The sequence below is a fragment of the Cyrtonyx montezumae genome, unplaced genomic scaffold, assembly GCF_038088225.1.
Source record: "Cyrtonyx montezumae isolate F1298 unplaced genomic scaffold, pur_monq_1.0 scaffold_3, whole genome shotgun sequence".
Taxonomy (NCBI): Eukaryota; Metazoa; Chordata; class Aves; order Galliformes; family Odontophoridae; genus Cyrtonyx; species Cyrtonyx montezumae.
The window spans coordinates 23,945,107-23,960,020 of NW_027072034.1; the positions used below are offsets into that span (position 1 = coordinate 23,945,107).

Genomic DNA, 14,914 nt, shown 5'->3' on the forward strand with positions numbered 1-14,914 from the left:
GAAAAAAATAATATATGGATGTTGTAAGTGATTCAGGCGTTAAGGAGCGAAGCAGATCTGGGACCCATAATGCAATGGAGATGATAGTTCCATTAAATGATAGTTGTAACAACAGCAAGTATTTATTTTAGAATATTTTACTTTCTGCTTTCACAGAATAAACTTTTCTACTTTCCCTTAGGAGAAGCACAAAAATGCCTTCTCTACAAAACATAAATCATTCAAATAACATAGGAATCCCAGATATACACTAACTGCTGAAGTAAGTGATTTAATCATAGCTATATTTATGCAGCAAAGGCATTTTCTTAATCCTGTGCATTCTGTTCCTAACGAAACAATCTCCAGTTTCAAGTCACCAGACATTTCTACACTTACTTATTGTGTAGGGCTCATTATAGGTCAAATTATACTAGAAAAATATGAGCTTTACTTGAAAATAAACTGTCTAAATACACTTTTATATTCAAGAGAGATGTAAAAAGATGAGATTTGAAAGCCAAAACTGTCAGCTGCTGGCTACCACTTTAACAATGAGATGCTCTTTCTCACATTCTCTTCAAAAGCTCATTTTGCAAATTTAACTCCTACTTTTAATACGTATGTAGGAAAGAGAGACATTGAAAAGATGGGTACGTAAAACAGCAATCAGTAGAGCACAGAATCACAGAATTGTAGGGGGTGGGAGGCAACTCTAGATTTCCAACCCTCCTGTAAAGCAGGCTCCCTGCAGCAGGCTGCACAGGTAGGCATCCAGGCATGTGTTGAATATCTCCAGAGAAGGAGACTCCACAACCTCTCTGGGCAGCCTGTGTGCCAGTGCTCTGTCACCCACACTTTGAAGAATTTCCTTTGCATATTGGTGAAGAAGTCCCTATGCTCCAGTTTACGGCCATTTGGCCTTCTCCCGACCCCACAGACCTCTGAAAAGAGGTTGGCCATGTCCCTTTGACTCCCACACCGAAGATATTTATAAACATTAATAAGATCACCTCTCAGTCCTCTTTTCTCAAGGCTCAACAGACCCAGGATGATGGATGTTTGCAAATGTTACTTGATCATCCTCATCATTTTTGTGTGGAAAACCAGTGTTTTGATTTAGTTTGTGAGTTTTTGCCAAAAAAATGAACTTGTAGATTAGCAGCTATGGCTTGATAACTGTTTCTGACAACTATTTCATAACTTTTCTTTGAAGTCATATTTCAACAATACAAGTTACATTTAACTTACAATTAATAATTACAGAAAAAGATACCTACTGGTTTGTTAATCCACAGAATATCTGCATTGTCTGACAAAGATTCATCTGGACCAAAATCTGTAACTGGCTGGGCTTCCACCCTTGAACTTTGTTTCCTTTTCAGCATCCTGAATTTAACTTTTGTTATCTATGACCATGAAACATCCTTGGGAAAAAAAAAAAAAGACAAAAGACATTAATTCACTAAAACAATTTTATAATGCCCTTTTGAACAGTTTTATAACTAATCTAAATCATTTTCACAGAATCACAGAATCTCAGAGGTTGGAAGGGATCTCAAGTCCAACCTCCCTGCTAAAGCAGGTACCACACAATAAGTCACACAGGTAGGCGTCCACATGGGTTTTGAATATCTCTATAGAAGAAGACTCCACAACCTCTCTGAACAACCTGCTCCAGTGCACCTTAACCCTTACTATGAATAAATTCATCTACACGTTAGTATGGAATTTCCTATATTCAAGTTTTAGGCCACTATTCCTGGTCCTATCACTAAACACCAATGAGAAGAGCCTGGCCTCATTCATTTGCATCCCACCTCCCTTTAGATTCTTATAAACATTTATCAGAACCCCTCTCATTTCTCTTTTCCCCAGGCTGAACAGACCCAGGTTATTCAGCCTTTCCTTATATGGGAGATGCTCCAGGCCCATAATCATATTTGTGACCCTCTGCTGACTCCTTCTAGGGGATCCCTGTCGTTCTTGATCTGGGTAGCCCAGAACTGGGCACAGTAGTCCAGATGTGGCCTCTCCAGGGCAGGGTAGAAGGGGAGAATCACCTCCCTCAGCCTGCTGGCCATGCTCTTGTTATTGCATCCCAGGATACTGCCGGCCTTCTTGGCCACAAGGGCTCATGGCCAACCTGTTGTCCACCAGGACCCCTAGGTACTTCTCTGCAGAGCTCATCTCCAGCATGTGGTCATTCACTAACTTGTATTGATGCATGGGGTTATTCCTTCCCAGGTGAAAGACTCTGCACTTGCTCTCGTTAAACCTCTGCCCAGCTCTCCAGTCTGTCTGGGTCTTATTGATTGATACAGCTTTCAATTGTGTCTGCCATTCCTCACAGCTTTGCACCATGAGCAAACTTGCTGAAAGTGGACTCTGTCCCTTCATTCAGGTCATTGATGAAGATGTGCTTGAAGGTCTTTTCCAGCCTGAGCAATTCTATGATGATTCTGTGATGAAACAGACTGGACCCAGAACCAACTGCCAGGGGAACACCGCTAGTTACAGGACCTCAACCAGACTTCGCATTCCTGATGACGACCCTCCGAGCTCTGAGCTCTTCCATTCAGCCAGTTCTCAATCCACCTCACTGCTTACTCATCTATCTACATTTCCTAAGTTTCATAACAAGGATGTTGTGGGGTTTTGCCAAATGGATTTTATATTTATTAACAGGATCTTCATTTTATTAAAAAGCTTTCCCTATATAAATCAGTGACATGACTCTCAGTTTATGCCAGTTTACTTAGAAGCATACAGCCCAAAGAATTACCAGAAACCTAGCAGCACTGGCAGAAAATTCAGACCAGTATGCGAAGGCGGCTATTACTGTGAACTTAAACCCAAAGTAATCATTGGATGGATTTAACCTGAAGCCATTTAATTTTATGGTGACACTTCCATTTATTATACTAGGCTAAGATAAAGCTTAGTAAGCCGAAGGCAAACAGGCAGTTTTAAGTAGCAAACAGATGTTATTGTTCTTCACTGAAATCAGAAGTCTTTTTGCTATGTACTTCTACTATTAGCATGCATTTTTCTAATACTTTTCTTTAATGTTAGTAATGCTAGTAAGCTAACAGTGGGAGAGTTGGCTGTCTTTGGGGCTTATGTTGATACATTGGAGCAGAGAGGAAAACGTGCTGTTTCCACTTGATTAAACAGAGTTTGGACATTCCTGCTGGGGTGGCACAGAGGCTGAGCCTTCTGCAGGCTTTAACGATACAAGCAGAAACCACTACACACCACGAGTGCAGAAAAGAAATCTAGATGATATTAGCATCAGCTCTACCCCAGATACCATACATCCTAGAATCTGAATAAATGCAAAGGGATGATGATGCAATCTCCCAGGAAGTCATAGCCTACCTAGACAGGAGCACAGGCCTTGCACAAAAACTATTTTTCATGAAATGCAATCCCTTAGGCACGATTTTTCAGTAAGGTGAAGAGGAAGGAGAAAGCAGGATCTTGGGCCTTGTTACAGACCCTTACCCAGGAGCAAGTCTGGCTTGAAGGCAACACTACACTTCCAAAAAGACCATTGGCACTAACACAAAATACTTGAAAGCCACAAGTTGTCCATCAAATATCACAAGGTATGAAGATTACTGCAGCTTGAATACTAAATAAACTGTCCTTGATTAGCTAGAAGAAGCAGTGAGCTCAATATTACAGAAGTGCTTGTGTGGTTGGCCTCAACTGGCCTTTTCACCACAAAGATTGCCTCTTCTCATCCAATTGTTGATCCCCAGTTGTTTCTTATTTTCACTATTATGGCAAGCATCACTAAAACGTGTTCTTCCAGCTCCCTCTGAGTCTATCCTACTCTTCTTTTTCAGGTTTGCTCTGTTCTCAGAAGAGTGTTTTGTGCTTTTTCCAGTTATGTCTCTCCATATGTACCATCCTTCTCGAAAGCCTTTATAAGGTTTTTGGATTATTCTTCTTCATAGCTGTTAGTAAATTAAAACTCCTGATCATGACAACTGTATATCAGCATGACCAGCCTATATGCATCTTTCTCACATTTTCTGCCTAACAGTAAAAAACCTGGACCATTAGTTAAAAGTCTGGACTAATGGTCTCAGTTTACAAAGACCATAACAGTGTAGGGTCTTCAGCTGAAGGAGCTGAAATGTTACAATTCTGGGTTGTTGGGTTTTTGTTTGTTTTGTGGTTTTGGTTTTTTGTCCTGTTCGTTTTTAGGAAACAGAAACGATATAAAGGTACAAAATAAAGGACAACATCTAACACCTTTATTCTTGTTAGACGATGAATCACAGCACCCTCGTACATGTGAAATTGACAATCTGACAATAAATATATGCGAATATTGTAAAATGAATGTGATATAGTCCTCCTCTAGCAAATGAAGGCTGCAATACAAACATATCCATACAAGCTGTCTGTTCTTTAAAGACTTGTGCTTAAGCTTCATCTTTATACTTCCTTCCTATAAATAATGTTGCTACTTCTTTCTTTTTACTAAATTGTCCTCCTTCCTCCTATTTGTTTCCAAGCCCAACATAACAACCTATTTTCTCTCTTTGGACCAAAGTATATCTAGAAATACTTGAAGCGTTGGAAATAGTGTATTTTTAAAGGTCATGAAATCTTAAAATGGCTACATTTAGCACAACAATAAGTTTATGGCAATTTTTTCGAAGCTACAGCTCTCAAGACCTTAGAAGGAAAAAATGACAATTTCTAAAATTCTTTTTCTAATATTTTTCTTATTAAACTTACTTAAAAGTTAATCAGTGAATCCATAAAATGTTAATTTTATGCTTGCCATTTCTACATTTCCTAGTATACTCTTATGAAAACACTTATCAATAAAAGATCAATAAGATGAGTATGGTCAGTAAGAGAATAACAAAAGTCACAGGATTTGAAAAGTGGGCAAGCCACTAATTAAAGTTTTCTTATAGATGGCATTCTTTGAACTGTTCATTTGGGGAGTAAGGTAAATAATTACCAACTGTCCATTAAAGACGATCTGTTGTTTTTACATTTTTCTCAGAATTGCTTATTTATAAATCTGATGTGTAGGACAAGGAGCCATACCCTTCTAAAGAAATCCCTAACTACCCTCATACTCAGTGACACCATTGTTTGTCTGTTTATTTCTTTCTTTATTGGGTGCATGAACTTTAGAATAGAATAATGGATTCCGTTCATTTACTTAGATGTTATAACTAAAGGTATCTGAATTTGTCTTTTTAAGAAGTGGCCTTGAATAAAAAAGTTGCCATGCATATTCATCCAACAGAAGAGAGGAAACATTAGCAGAATATAAGAACATCTTGTTTTAACTCTTGGCTATTTTGCACCTTCTTTTTTCCAAGAGGTAAGTAACAGAAAGATGAACAGGAGGAAGGGAGTTGTGCAGGAACTCCTTCCAGCATGCACCATGCAGTGAGCACCATACCAAGCTGTGCTAATGGGGAGGCTGCAGTTCTCCCTAACTCTGACTATAAATCCACCCCTGCAGTCCCCACACTGATTTTGACATAAATCATTAGGTCTTTCTTTGATCACAACCCTTTATTAACATGAAGGGTCTAATAAATTCTCTAGGATATATTTTTAGATCCAGACTTTTTGTTGGTTGCAGGGCAAAGACAGGTTTTGAGTCAAGAAAACACCATGGAATTCTGGGGCTACATCCACTTCAAACTTCTTTAGAGCATTTTCTTCACAATAGCAATGAAAATCCATAGCACAGATGCCAAACTTCTGAGGCAGGAATGAAGCAAGCCTCTGCCTTTGAAACTCTCCTGTATATTTTTAGAAACAAAAACAAATTAAAGGAAGAGAACAAAACAGAATATGATTCATTCACTGTGCCCCTTCTGATCCACTTGGTCAGCCTGTTCTCCCTTTCTCCTCATCAACAGCCTTTTACACCACCTTAGAACTAAATTTAATAACATACAAGATTTAGAAGCATTGCACTAAATTTGCATCTTCTGCTGAAATGAAACTATACTAACATAGTAATTGGTAAATTTAAGACCCACTGTGCACACAGGTAAAGAAGTCTGGAGAGGGTTTAATCCTAGCTTGTGATATCCACGCTAACCATAAGACATTTCTGCTGATAGAAGTTTGCACTTCCTACAAAAATCAAAAGACAAATTAAAAAAAGTAGCTGATCCTACCCAACATCAAAACTTGAGAACTCTGTGTCTTGTTTATAAAAATATACTTTGCTGTATATAGCATATTCTGCTCAAGCAGTCCCTATTACAAAGCCAGTGAAATGTGCTTATAAATGTTCTGATAGAAAGAAAGCAGTTGAAAAATGACTTCCCATAAAATAAACAGAAAAATAAAGCAGGTATTCATATCTAAGATTTATGGAGAGAGTTGAAAAATCAGACAAACCCTTGGAATAAGCAACGTCTGGTTTCCAACATATTTCTGTCTCACAGTTTGTTGACTTTGTCACCCAAGAGCACTGCCTGAAGGTCCTCCCAATGGCCGGCCATTTGCAAGAGCTCTCTTCAGTGCAAATTCTCTCATCTAAAGATGTCAGCTCCAATGCAACTCTTCCCAGAATCAGAACATGCAAAGAGTTCACTTAAACTTGTAAGAGAATAATTATCTTTTAACTTCTTACTATCTGTAGAAGCTTAAATCTGCCAAATATAAAATGGATGACAGGAAGAGGATATCAACACCCATAAATCTGGCACGATGATAAAACTTGCTTTCCATATTATATTGAAAACAAACAAATAAACAGTGCACAGAAAACAAGAAGAAATTGTTCTTAGCTGTACTATGCATAATATGGTTAAAAGAAAAATAGACTTTTTCCTTCTTTCAATAATCATCTTCTTTCCCTCCTAGCAAGTTGTCCCTGTTCCTCCACTAGCTTTTCCCTCTGTCCCTACTTTTTGTGCAATTGCATGTACAGAGTATTTCAAGATTTGTTTTCATGTACCAGAAAACTTGAAGTGAGAAAATTATATACATGATGATACAGATATACTTAAGCTTAGAAGGGTAAAGAACAATTCCAATGGATACAATCACATGACAAATGACACTGTGGATATGATTAACTCATACCTAGTTTCAAAGAAATGATTATGTCCATAATTTTTTTCACTGTGTGGTATTATCATTTGGATACAGGTAAGAAGTGACAGGTTGAGCCCACTAACAGAACTCTGGTCCAAAACTCTCATGCTGGGGTTCAACAGTCAAGGAAAGTTTAACAATGGCTTAAGGCTGTCAGTGTTGCACCTAGAGCACATAGCCTAAGAAAAAAAAAACCAAATGGGTATCCTGTCTTTAGTTCTTTCCTTCTGACATCCTCCTGTGTTGTTTCTGGTTAAGGACAATACTCATGCCATATTTAGTTCTTTCATTTAAGCTCTTCCTCTCAGGCCTAGCCAAAATGATTCAGACCATTCAGCAGGAAGAATCAAATATCAAACTGCATATAAATGCAGACCTCACATGAGCAAGGTGTAAGCCTACCATTACTGTTACACCATGTCATGCTGTCATGCAACGTGTTCCTTTCACAGGAACAACTAGATGACACAATTCTGGAGAACCAATGCATATCTGCCTACACAACGGCCTTCATAATTTTATATAAAAGTGTTATGTTTTCATATTTTTCAATTAAGAGACCATATTATCATAGTAAATGAAAACAAAAACCTAGAGATGATATTTCAAATGCTTTGGTTGTAACGATGGACACTGGAGGTACATAAGTTACACGTAGGAATTATACTTTTGGCAGTATACTCATTCTGTGGATTGGCACTGAGGTTTAACAAGTACATTGTTTCAAACGTTCACTTGAAGTGCAGACTACCCACCTATCACTTACTACTGCAGTCTAGTCTATACGAAAACCCTTAGAAGGCCAGAGCTGATTAGGAAATGCAGCAACATGCTGTGAAGAGTCATACTGGAAAAAATATAAGAGATATGTTCTCAGTTTTTTGTGGCCTAGTCTTCTCTAGATGGAAATCTCACTGTAGCTCCGTATGAAAGCAAGAGGACAGGTAGCAAGTTACTCTTTGACAGGATTCAGGGAGCAACCCACCCTTTTAAAAACATTTCATAATCTCCTATGAATGTTGAGGGAGATACATTTTGCAAAAGACCTGAGGGCACCCTTCCCAGTATGATGAAGGGGCGGAAAGGAGTTTCTCTGTAGGCAGAAGGCTGGCAGTATGCCTGCTTAAGTGGTTATTTTAATGCTGCTGGGATTTTGTGGTATCACTAATTACACGCTATGGTGCCTACAACCTTGTATACACATCTTTTCATAATTTAAATTGAAACACATAACAAATATAATAGTGATTATTTTCTTTCATCATTAAAATTTTTGCTTAGTTATTTTCTAAAAAATTGAATAATCTAGATGATTTTCCAAATTGTTTTCTTTCCACAACTTTAGGAATTTTGAGAAAAACAGCCAAAACCTGTGTATTTTAAACTTAAAATTCTTAAAATAAGATTAGGACTCTTCCTTCATCTTCTCTTTGAGACAAAAATAAATAAATAAGTAAATAAATAAATGAAAAATGAAAAAATTACCTGTGATATTCATTGTTATTGCTGCAGCAGAGTTCCTGCATGCTGCAGCCAGAACCTTTGGAATTGTAGTGCCAGCTTCATAGACACAATGCCTGTAGGTCATGCCCCAGGAATAAAAGGCCAAAGTCGTGAAGGTTTTTGGGGGAAAAAAATAAATGGAAAGAAGAAACCGCAGCACCACTGGCTAACTCAGGTTGGAAAGATTCACGATGTTTCTAGTCCAATACCCTCTCAAGAGTGGTCAAGTGGGGTGTGAGACCATATCAGTACCATCCTGAAAACCACCAAGGATGGAGACTACACAGTTTCTTTGGGCATCTTGCTCAACTGCCTGTGTACCCTCACAGTGAGGAAAAAGGGATGAAAGATGAATATATCACAGATAGATCACAGAAAATAAAGGAAGGGAAAATAAATTAACTAGTAGAAACAAGACAGTTAGAAACTATAACCCAGAGATAGTATCTCCCAAGACAAGACAATTGCCAGTATTTAAACAGACACAGGGAACTTCAAAGGGAGGTAAGAAAAATGGATAAGGACCAAAAAGGAATTAAAATACCATTCAACCTATAATGTGCACATTGGGTTGATTTTGCTCTTCATTTCCAAAAAGATTTCAAGTTCAGTACCTACTGGAAAATTATGGAAATATTGTATTGGTAATACAGTAAAAATAAGTTGATCCCATGAATGCATTTGTCTCTTTTTTACTCATAAACGCATCAAAAATCTTGTTTTCAACTGCCTGAATTCCTCAGTAACAGAGAGGAGAATTCCAAACTCCTGAAGCCAATAGCAGTTCTATTTCATCATGATATATCCAAAAAAACATTCTCATCCTGGAAAATCAATGACTTCTTACTTCTTCCTGAGTTTGGCCCTGCAGGTCAACACCTCCTTGACACTACTTTATTGGGAGGAAGGTTTAACAACTGAAACCTACGTAGTTCAAAACATGGGTTGAGATGAATGCCACACAGATCCACATGGTGCTTATGGTAACATCAAAGTCCAAAAGACAGAAGTTAAAACAGTTAGGATGTTAGGAACTGATATTTACAGGCGTATTTCAAATGCAAATGAACTTTCGCAGACTGAACTTCAGAATAAAATAAAAAGATATAACAAACAAAATGACCATGGATCTATACATCGACACTATTGATTGCTATGGCTTAACAATTTCATTTTAAAAACAATGTACCGATCTTTAATTAAAATCGATTAAAGAATTCCCTTAGTTGTTCCAAAATATTCCTAGAGGTACACTCATGAATGTGCAGCAGTCTTCTAAAAGCCTGACAGTCCAGCTCAAAGAATTTGGGTTTTTTTCCTCCATCCACTGACATTTCTTAATTTTATGACTTACATAGCAAAAACACAGTTCATTGTTAATATGTATTATTTCTTTTTTGGTCACTTAGGGGGCTGGAGGGATATGTTGGCTGTAGAAGGGAATAAATAGAAGGAAAATGAAACAAGAAATTGAAGATGTCATGGTAAAAAGTGAAGACCCCAAAAGCATTTAGATAGCATTATCTCACTGTGAATACCTTCTCGGTGAGAGACTCTGAATACAACAATATAATATACTGAAGAAATCAAAGCTAACTTAAAGGTAGACGGGTACCTAAAGGCCATCACAAATCTCAGCTCTTCCCAGGCAACGTGCCTTTGACGTCAGGAATGCTACAACAAAATAGATGCAAACAAAAAACCCCAAGTATGCCTTTCTCTGCTGGACCGAGGTAGACCCCAGACCACTGACTGCAGGGAGCCGCGCTTCAGCTCAGCCTGTCCCCGCACACGGCGGCTGCCGACGCGCAGCAGAACGGGCCCCACGCCGGGCTCGGCGCTAACCACGCACCCGCACAGTGCCAGCACCCAGGCCCCGGATACATTGCTGCCCCGCAGGCCGACGCGGAGCAGCCGCCCTCCCACTCCTCCCCGGCGCAGGCCCCCTCCCACCGCGGGGCTCGGCAGGACGCGGCCCCCGGCGATCCGCGCGTTCCTCCGGCGGCCGAAGGGGCGCGGCGGCGGTCAGCGGCGCTGGGTGCTCAGGGATGGAGCGGGGAGGAGCCGGGGTTCGCCGTACCGAGCCAGAGCCGCACTGCGAGCCGAGCCCGATGCCTCCAACCTACCGCCAGCATCCGCCTTCATGTCGCGGTCTCTCGGCAACGGCGGCGGGTGGGGCGGCCCGCGGGATCCGGGGAGCGGCCGAGGAGGGGACGGGGCCGACCCCGCGCACAGCCAGGCCAAAAATTAAGAGCGCAAATCCACCCCAGGTTCCGAATCCTCCGGGTTTAGGAGGCGCGGAGCTCGGTGGTTTGGGAGCCGCAAGGTGAGCTGAGGCCGCCGCTGCCTTCGCGCAGAGCCAACGCGCAGCGAGGCAGCAGGACGCAGCCCTGGGAGAGCATCTCGGGGGGGCACATCGGGGCAGCTGATACAGCCGGTGCCGCTCCTCGGCCCCCAGCATCAGACCGAGCGTGTGGTGTGCTCTTTGGTGTGTGTGCGTGTGCCGGCTCACTGAGGCCCAAATTAGCTACGGGGGAATGAATGAAAAAGGAGCCCGGCTTCACCTGTTGTAAAGAAATACCGTAAATAAATACTTGGAAAACTACCTCTGTGACTGAAGTCACCTGTGTTTTTATCTCCTTGGGAGAAAAAAAAATAAAAAAATTAAAAAAAAAGAGTGACTTTCAGTAAATTATACTTTCCCTTTAACGCATTCTAGTTGATAGCCTTCTGAGCCTGTAAAATTAGTAAAATCAAAGAGATAATCCTGCAAATGCAGTTGCTATGATAGCGTTAAAGATGTGGAATAGGATTTGAAAAAATGAAACCGTTAGCAAAATACCACAGAAAACAGAAGGGAAACGTATGGCATAAATTGCATTAAGTTCTGTTAGATTATATCTATGTGATGGTTACGAGAAAAAGCTATTAAGCCTGTTAGGAAGATGGCCTGAGGTTTATGGATGCAGTCCTGTTAGTGCTTATGTCCTGCATTAACAACATTAGCAATTCCAGTGAATTTGAGTACCTAATTATAGTGTTCACAGAACTAGTGTCTCTAATAGTAAATGACCAACTGAAACAGGGAAAAAATTAAAAACAAAAACAAAAAAGTAAGCAAATCAGTTTAAGAATAAATGTGTTTACAAGTAATACTCTTCATCTTTAATCATTTTCCACTTCAATTATATTTCAGTAGTTGGAATAAGTTTCTAGGCAACATTATGCTGTTGAAGATAACATCTCCTGAATGAGAAGTGACAGTTGCAAAGAGTGAAACCTTAAAGCTACCTCTAAGCAAAAGAAACCATCATATGCAAGGCAGATGTGATTTTGTGCAACTGCTTTTCAGTGGATATACTGAAAAGGGAAAAATAATGCATGATAGGGAGCTTGGGAGACCATCTGGTCTGGCCAGTCTACTGAGCTATCTTGACTGTCATGCAAATGAACCTGAGCTCCAGTCTATTCACATCTTCATTAACTTATTTCACATTTCTGTTTTTACTTCCTATCATATTTGGTAACAGTGTTAAATTTTGCACTCTCTACCCCTATGTAACTTCTGGGAACTGTGGGCTACTAATAGAGATGGACCAACATTTTGGCACAGGGTTGGATTTTCTTCTACTTTCTGTCCATGAACATGACTTGCATCAAGTGGTGATATTACTGGTAAAAATGCTATTTCTTGATTTGATGTTTCACCACAAATTTTCATTCTTACTTGCCACAGGCAGAGCAATTATGAACACTATAGAACTTAAGTTGCACATATCATGTAAATCAGCATAAAGTAGAAAACTTAGGTATTTATAAAATAGCTGGTATAACTTTGCAATGAGTATCAGATGTTTTACGTTCAAGGCTATAGTTTGGCTTTATTCTGATTTAGAAAATTACCATTGAGCATGCCAAAAACAGAAAAGGACTGAATTTGGGTGTTAAGTGAAACTTCACTATAATGTAAAATAAGTAAAAGATGTATCTCCATAAAAATTTACCTTTCCTCTCTCTAAATCTAGAATAGAAAAACACATTTTATTAATTCCTCAAGCTCCAGCACATGGTTGAAACTGGCCATGAGGAAACTTTCAAATTAGACAAGGTTCCAAAAGGCTGATACTAAGAATCCAAGAGGGGAATTCTCACCCTTTCCTATCACTTTAATTTCTGTAACATGATCTGCAAACACAGTGAAATCTTCCTGCATAAAAGGTGATTACAAGTCATGCTTTCTAGTCCTGCTCACTCAGTAGGTCCTGAAGAAAGAGTGAATGCAAAGCCTGATTTTGCGTGTTTTGTTGCAGAATTTGCATAGCTCTCAAGGCGTGCATTGTTTTGAATGAAATTAACTCAAGCAACTATATAGATAAAAATTCATCATGGGTTTCTAGGTTGTACCAAAGTAGGCAAGCAATGAGCCTCTCATCTTCCCCATTTTCTATGGGAAAGATCAACAGTTTACAAAGGGAAATCTCTAGTTCTAGCCACCAACTTTTCTGTTGTATAGAATTCAATTGCTTCTCTCTCCTTTGCTAATATATATAAATACGTACTTTCATAGCAGTATATGCATTTGGTGTAGTTGAGAACAGGAGAAGACACTTTATTACTAATGAAATTATGGGCTTTTATTTCTGTGTCTATTTGAGCTTTATTTGTACTCCTCTTGTTCTCACCATCCATATGTGTCTATTAAGGAGCAGAAGAGAATGGAAAAAAAAATCTTGAAACATCCCATAGAGTTGAGCTTAATGGAAATGCTATTGCTGGAATTTGATTAACCACTTAGAAAAGAACTCACTGCTTGATCTGCTTTCAGATATTCTGTAATGAGTAAAAGAATTCATGAAATATTCATTTTGGAATGATGGTTAAGCTTTTAAAAAAGGTCATAAAATATCATTTAGTAATTCAGAATTAAACTTCAGACCCAAAGGAAGATTTAATCATTTAGGCATGGGATAAGAGTCAAAAAGTTGCTGTCTGGCCCCAAGGCATCCAAAGCTCTTAGTCATCTTAATGGCTGTGAGCACAAAGCTCTCCAGGAACCTGAAGTTCTACTCAGCACATGTGGGGCAGCATCACAGTGGCAGGACTCCACCTGATTAAAACTGGTCCAACAGCTCAGCATCATTCCAGCTGCCTGCTTGGTATGGCTCAGGATGAGAAGTGCTTTCACTCAGAAGCATATGACCATAACAAAAATTATCACAGAGAAACTTCAGGCAGACAAGTGTAAAAGAAAGTGGGTCAGTGTTCATGAGGTTTTTGTTGGGGATGGATTGCAAAACTGTTGTTCTGTGACTAGTGCCAACACTGAAGAACTGAAATAAAGAACATGGAGTAAGCTTTTAAATTTCTAGACATTAAGTTGGGTCCTAAATCTAACAACTAAGTGTGTATGTATGTGTATTACCTTTAAAAAATGCTTAGCATTCAGAAGAGCGGCAATAGTGTTCATCCCCCTCTTAATTTCCGTCTCGTTCATTTTAGATTCAATAACAAACAGCAGGATCAGTGCAAGACGGAGCATTGAAACTGTATGAGAGGGGTTGCTGTGGCCTTGAAAATCTGGTGTATATATCTTCAACTTGGACATTAAACCTGAATTAATGCTTTTATGCCTCTAAAACGTCAGCAATATTCTTTTTTAATTATTATTATTAATTTACCATCCCTGGAAACACTTAGAGATAAGAATGATGACTTTCATTTCAGATCACTCTCATAACTGGCTAAAAACATACAAAAAACATAGACATTAATTGTTTTTATTGTATTTGCCACTACTTCGGACTTGTTGAGATTCCCAAGCACAGGTAGCATTGTCCCTTTGAAAAATAAAGCAGAGTTTGGCAAAGTGAGGTTTTATGTTGAAAAATGTCATGCCTGTTATGTCCTTTCTTGGCCTCTTTAACAATACTGTTAGCATGAATAGTACCAGAACATGACTCCCTTTCTGAAATAAGTGCTAAATGCTTAAGAACTTGATAGTATGTTTTTAAAAATGTACTGTTATTGCTGGCATTCTGAGCTGCCTTGGAAGCTCATATTTAAAAATCTCATGCTGCCCTAAGACCTCTGTAAAAGAAGGGCAGTATTACTGTTTGGGGGAATTAAATAGTAAACATTAAACAAATGAAAAACCTACCTACTATTTAAAGTTTTGAATGAGACCTGGAAGTGTAAACTAAGGCTTTTCCCCAAGGTGTAAAACAATAACCTCTTGATTAATATTGGCCTGTGAACTGTTTGGATAGCTTATATTCACTGCCATCCAGGGCAGCTACATTCAGGCCAGCTCAGCTTTAATCTTGTTCTA

The 14,914-nt window shown here is 39.2% G+C and overlaps 1 protein-coding gene across 2 annotated transcripts in view; it reads right to left on the reverse strand.

The window, feature by feature from the left end:
- Positions 1-1,367, reverse strand: part of NALCN (sodium leak channel, non-selective) — a 197,517-nt gene extending 196,150 nt beyond the window's left edge. For both annotated transcript variants that reach the window (XM_065740802.1, XM_065740801.1), the window contains exon 1: positions 1,260-1,367. In XM_065740802.1, the coding sequence (XP_065596874.1) occupies positions 1,260-1,367 (108 nt within the window). The remainder of the gene's footprint in view (positions 1-1,259) is intronic.
- Positions 1,368-14,914: the final 13,547 nt, after the last annotated feature.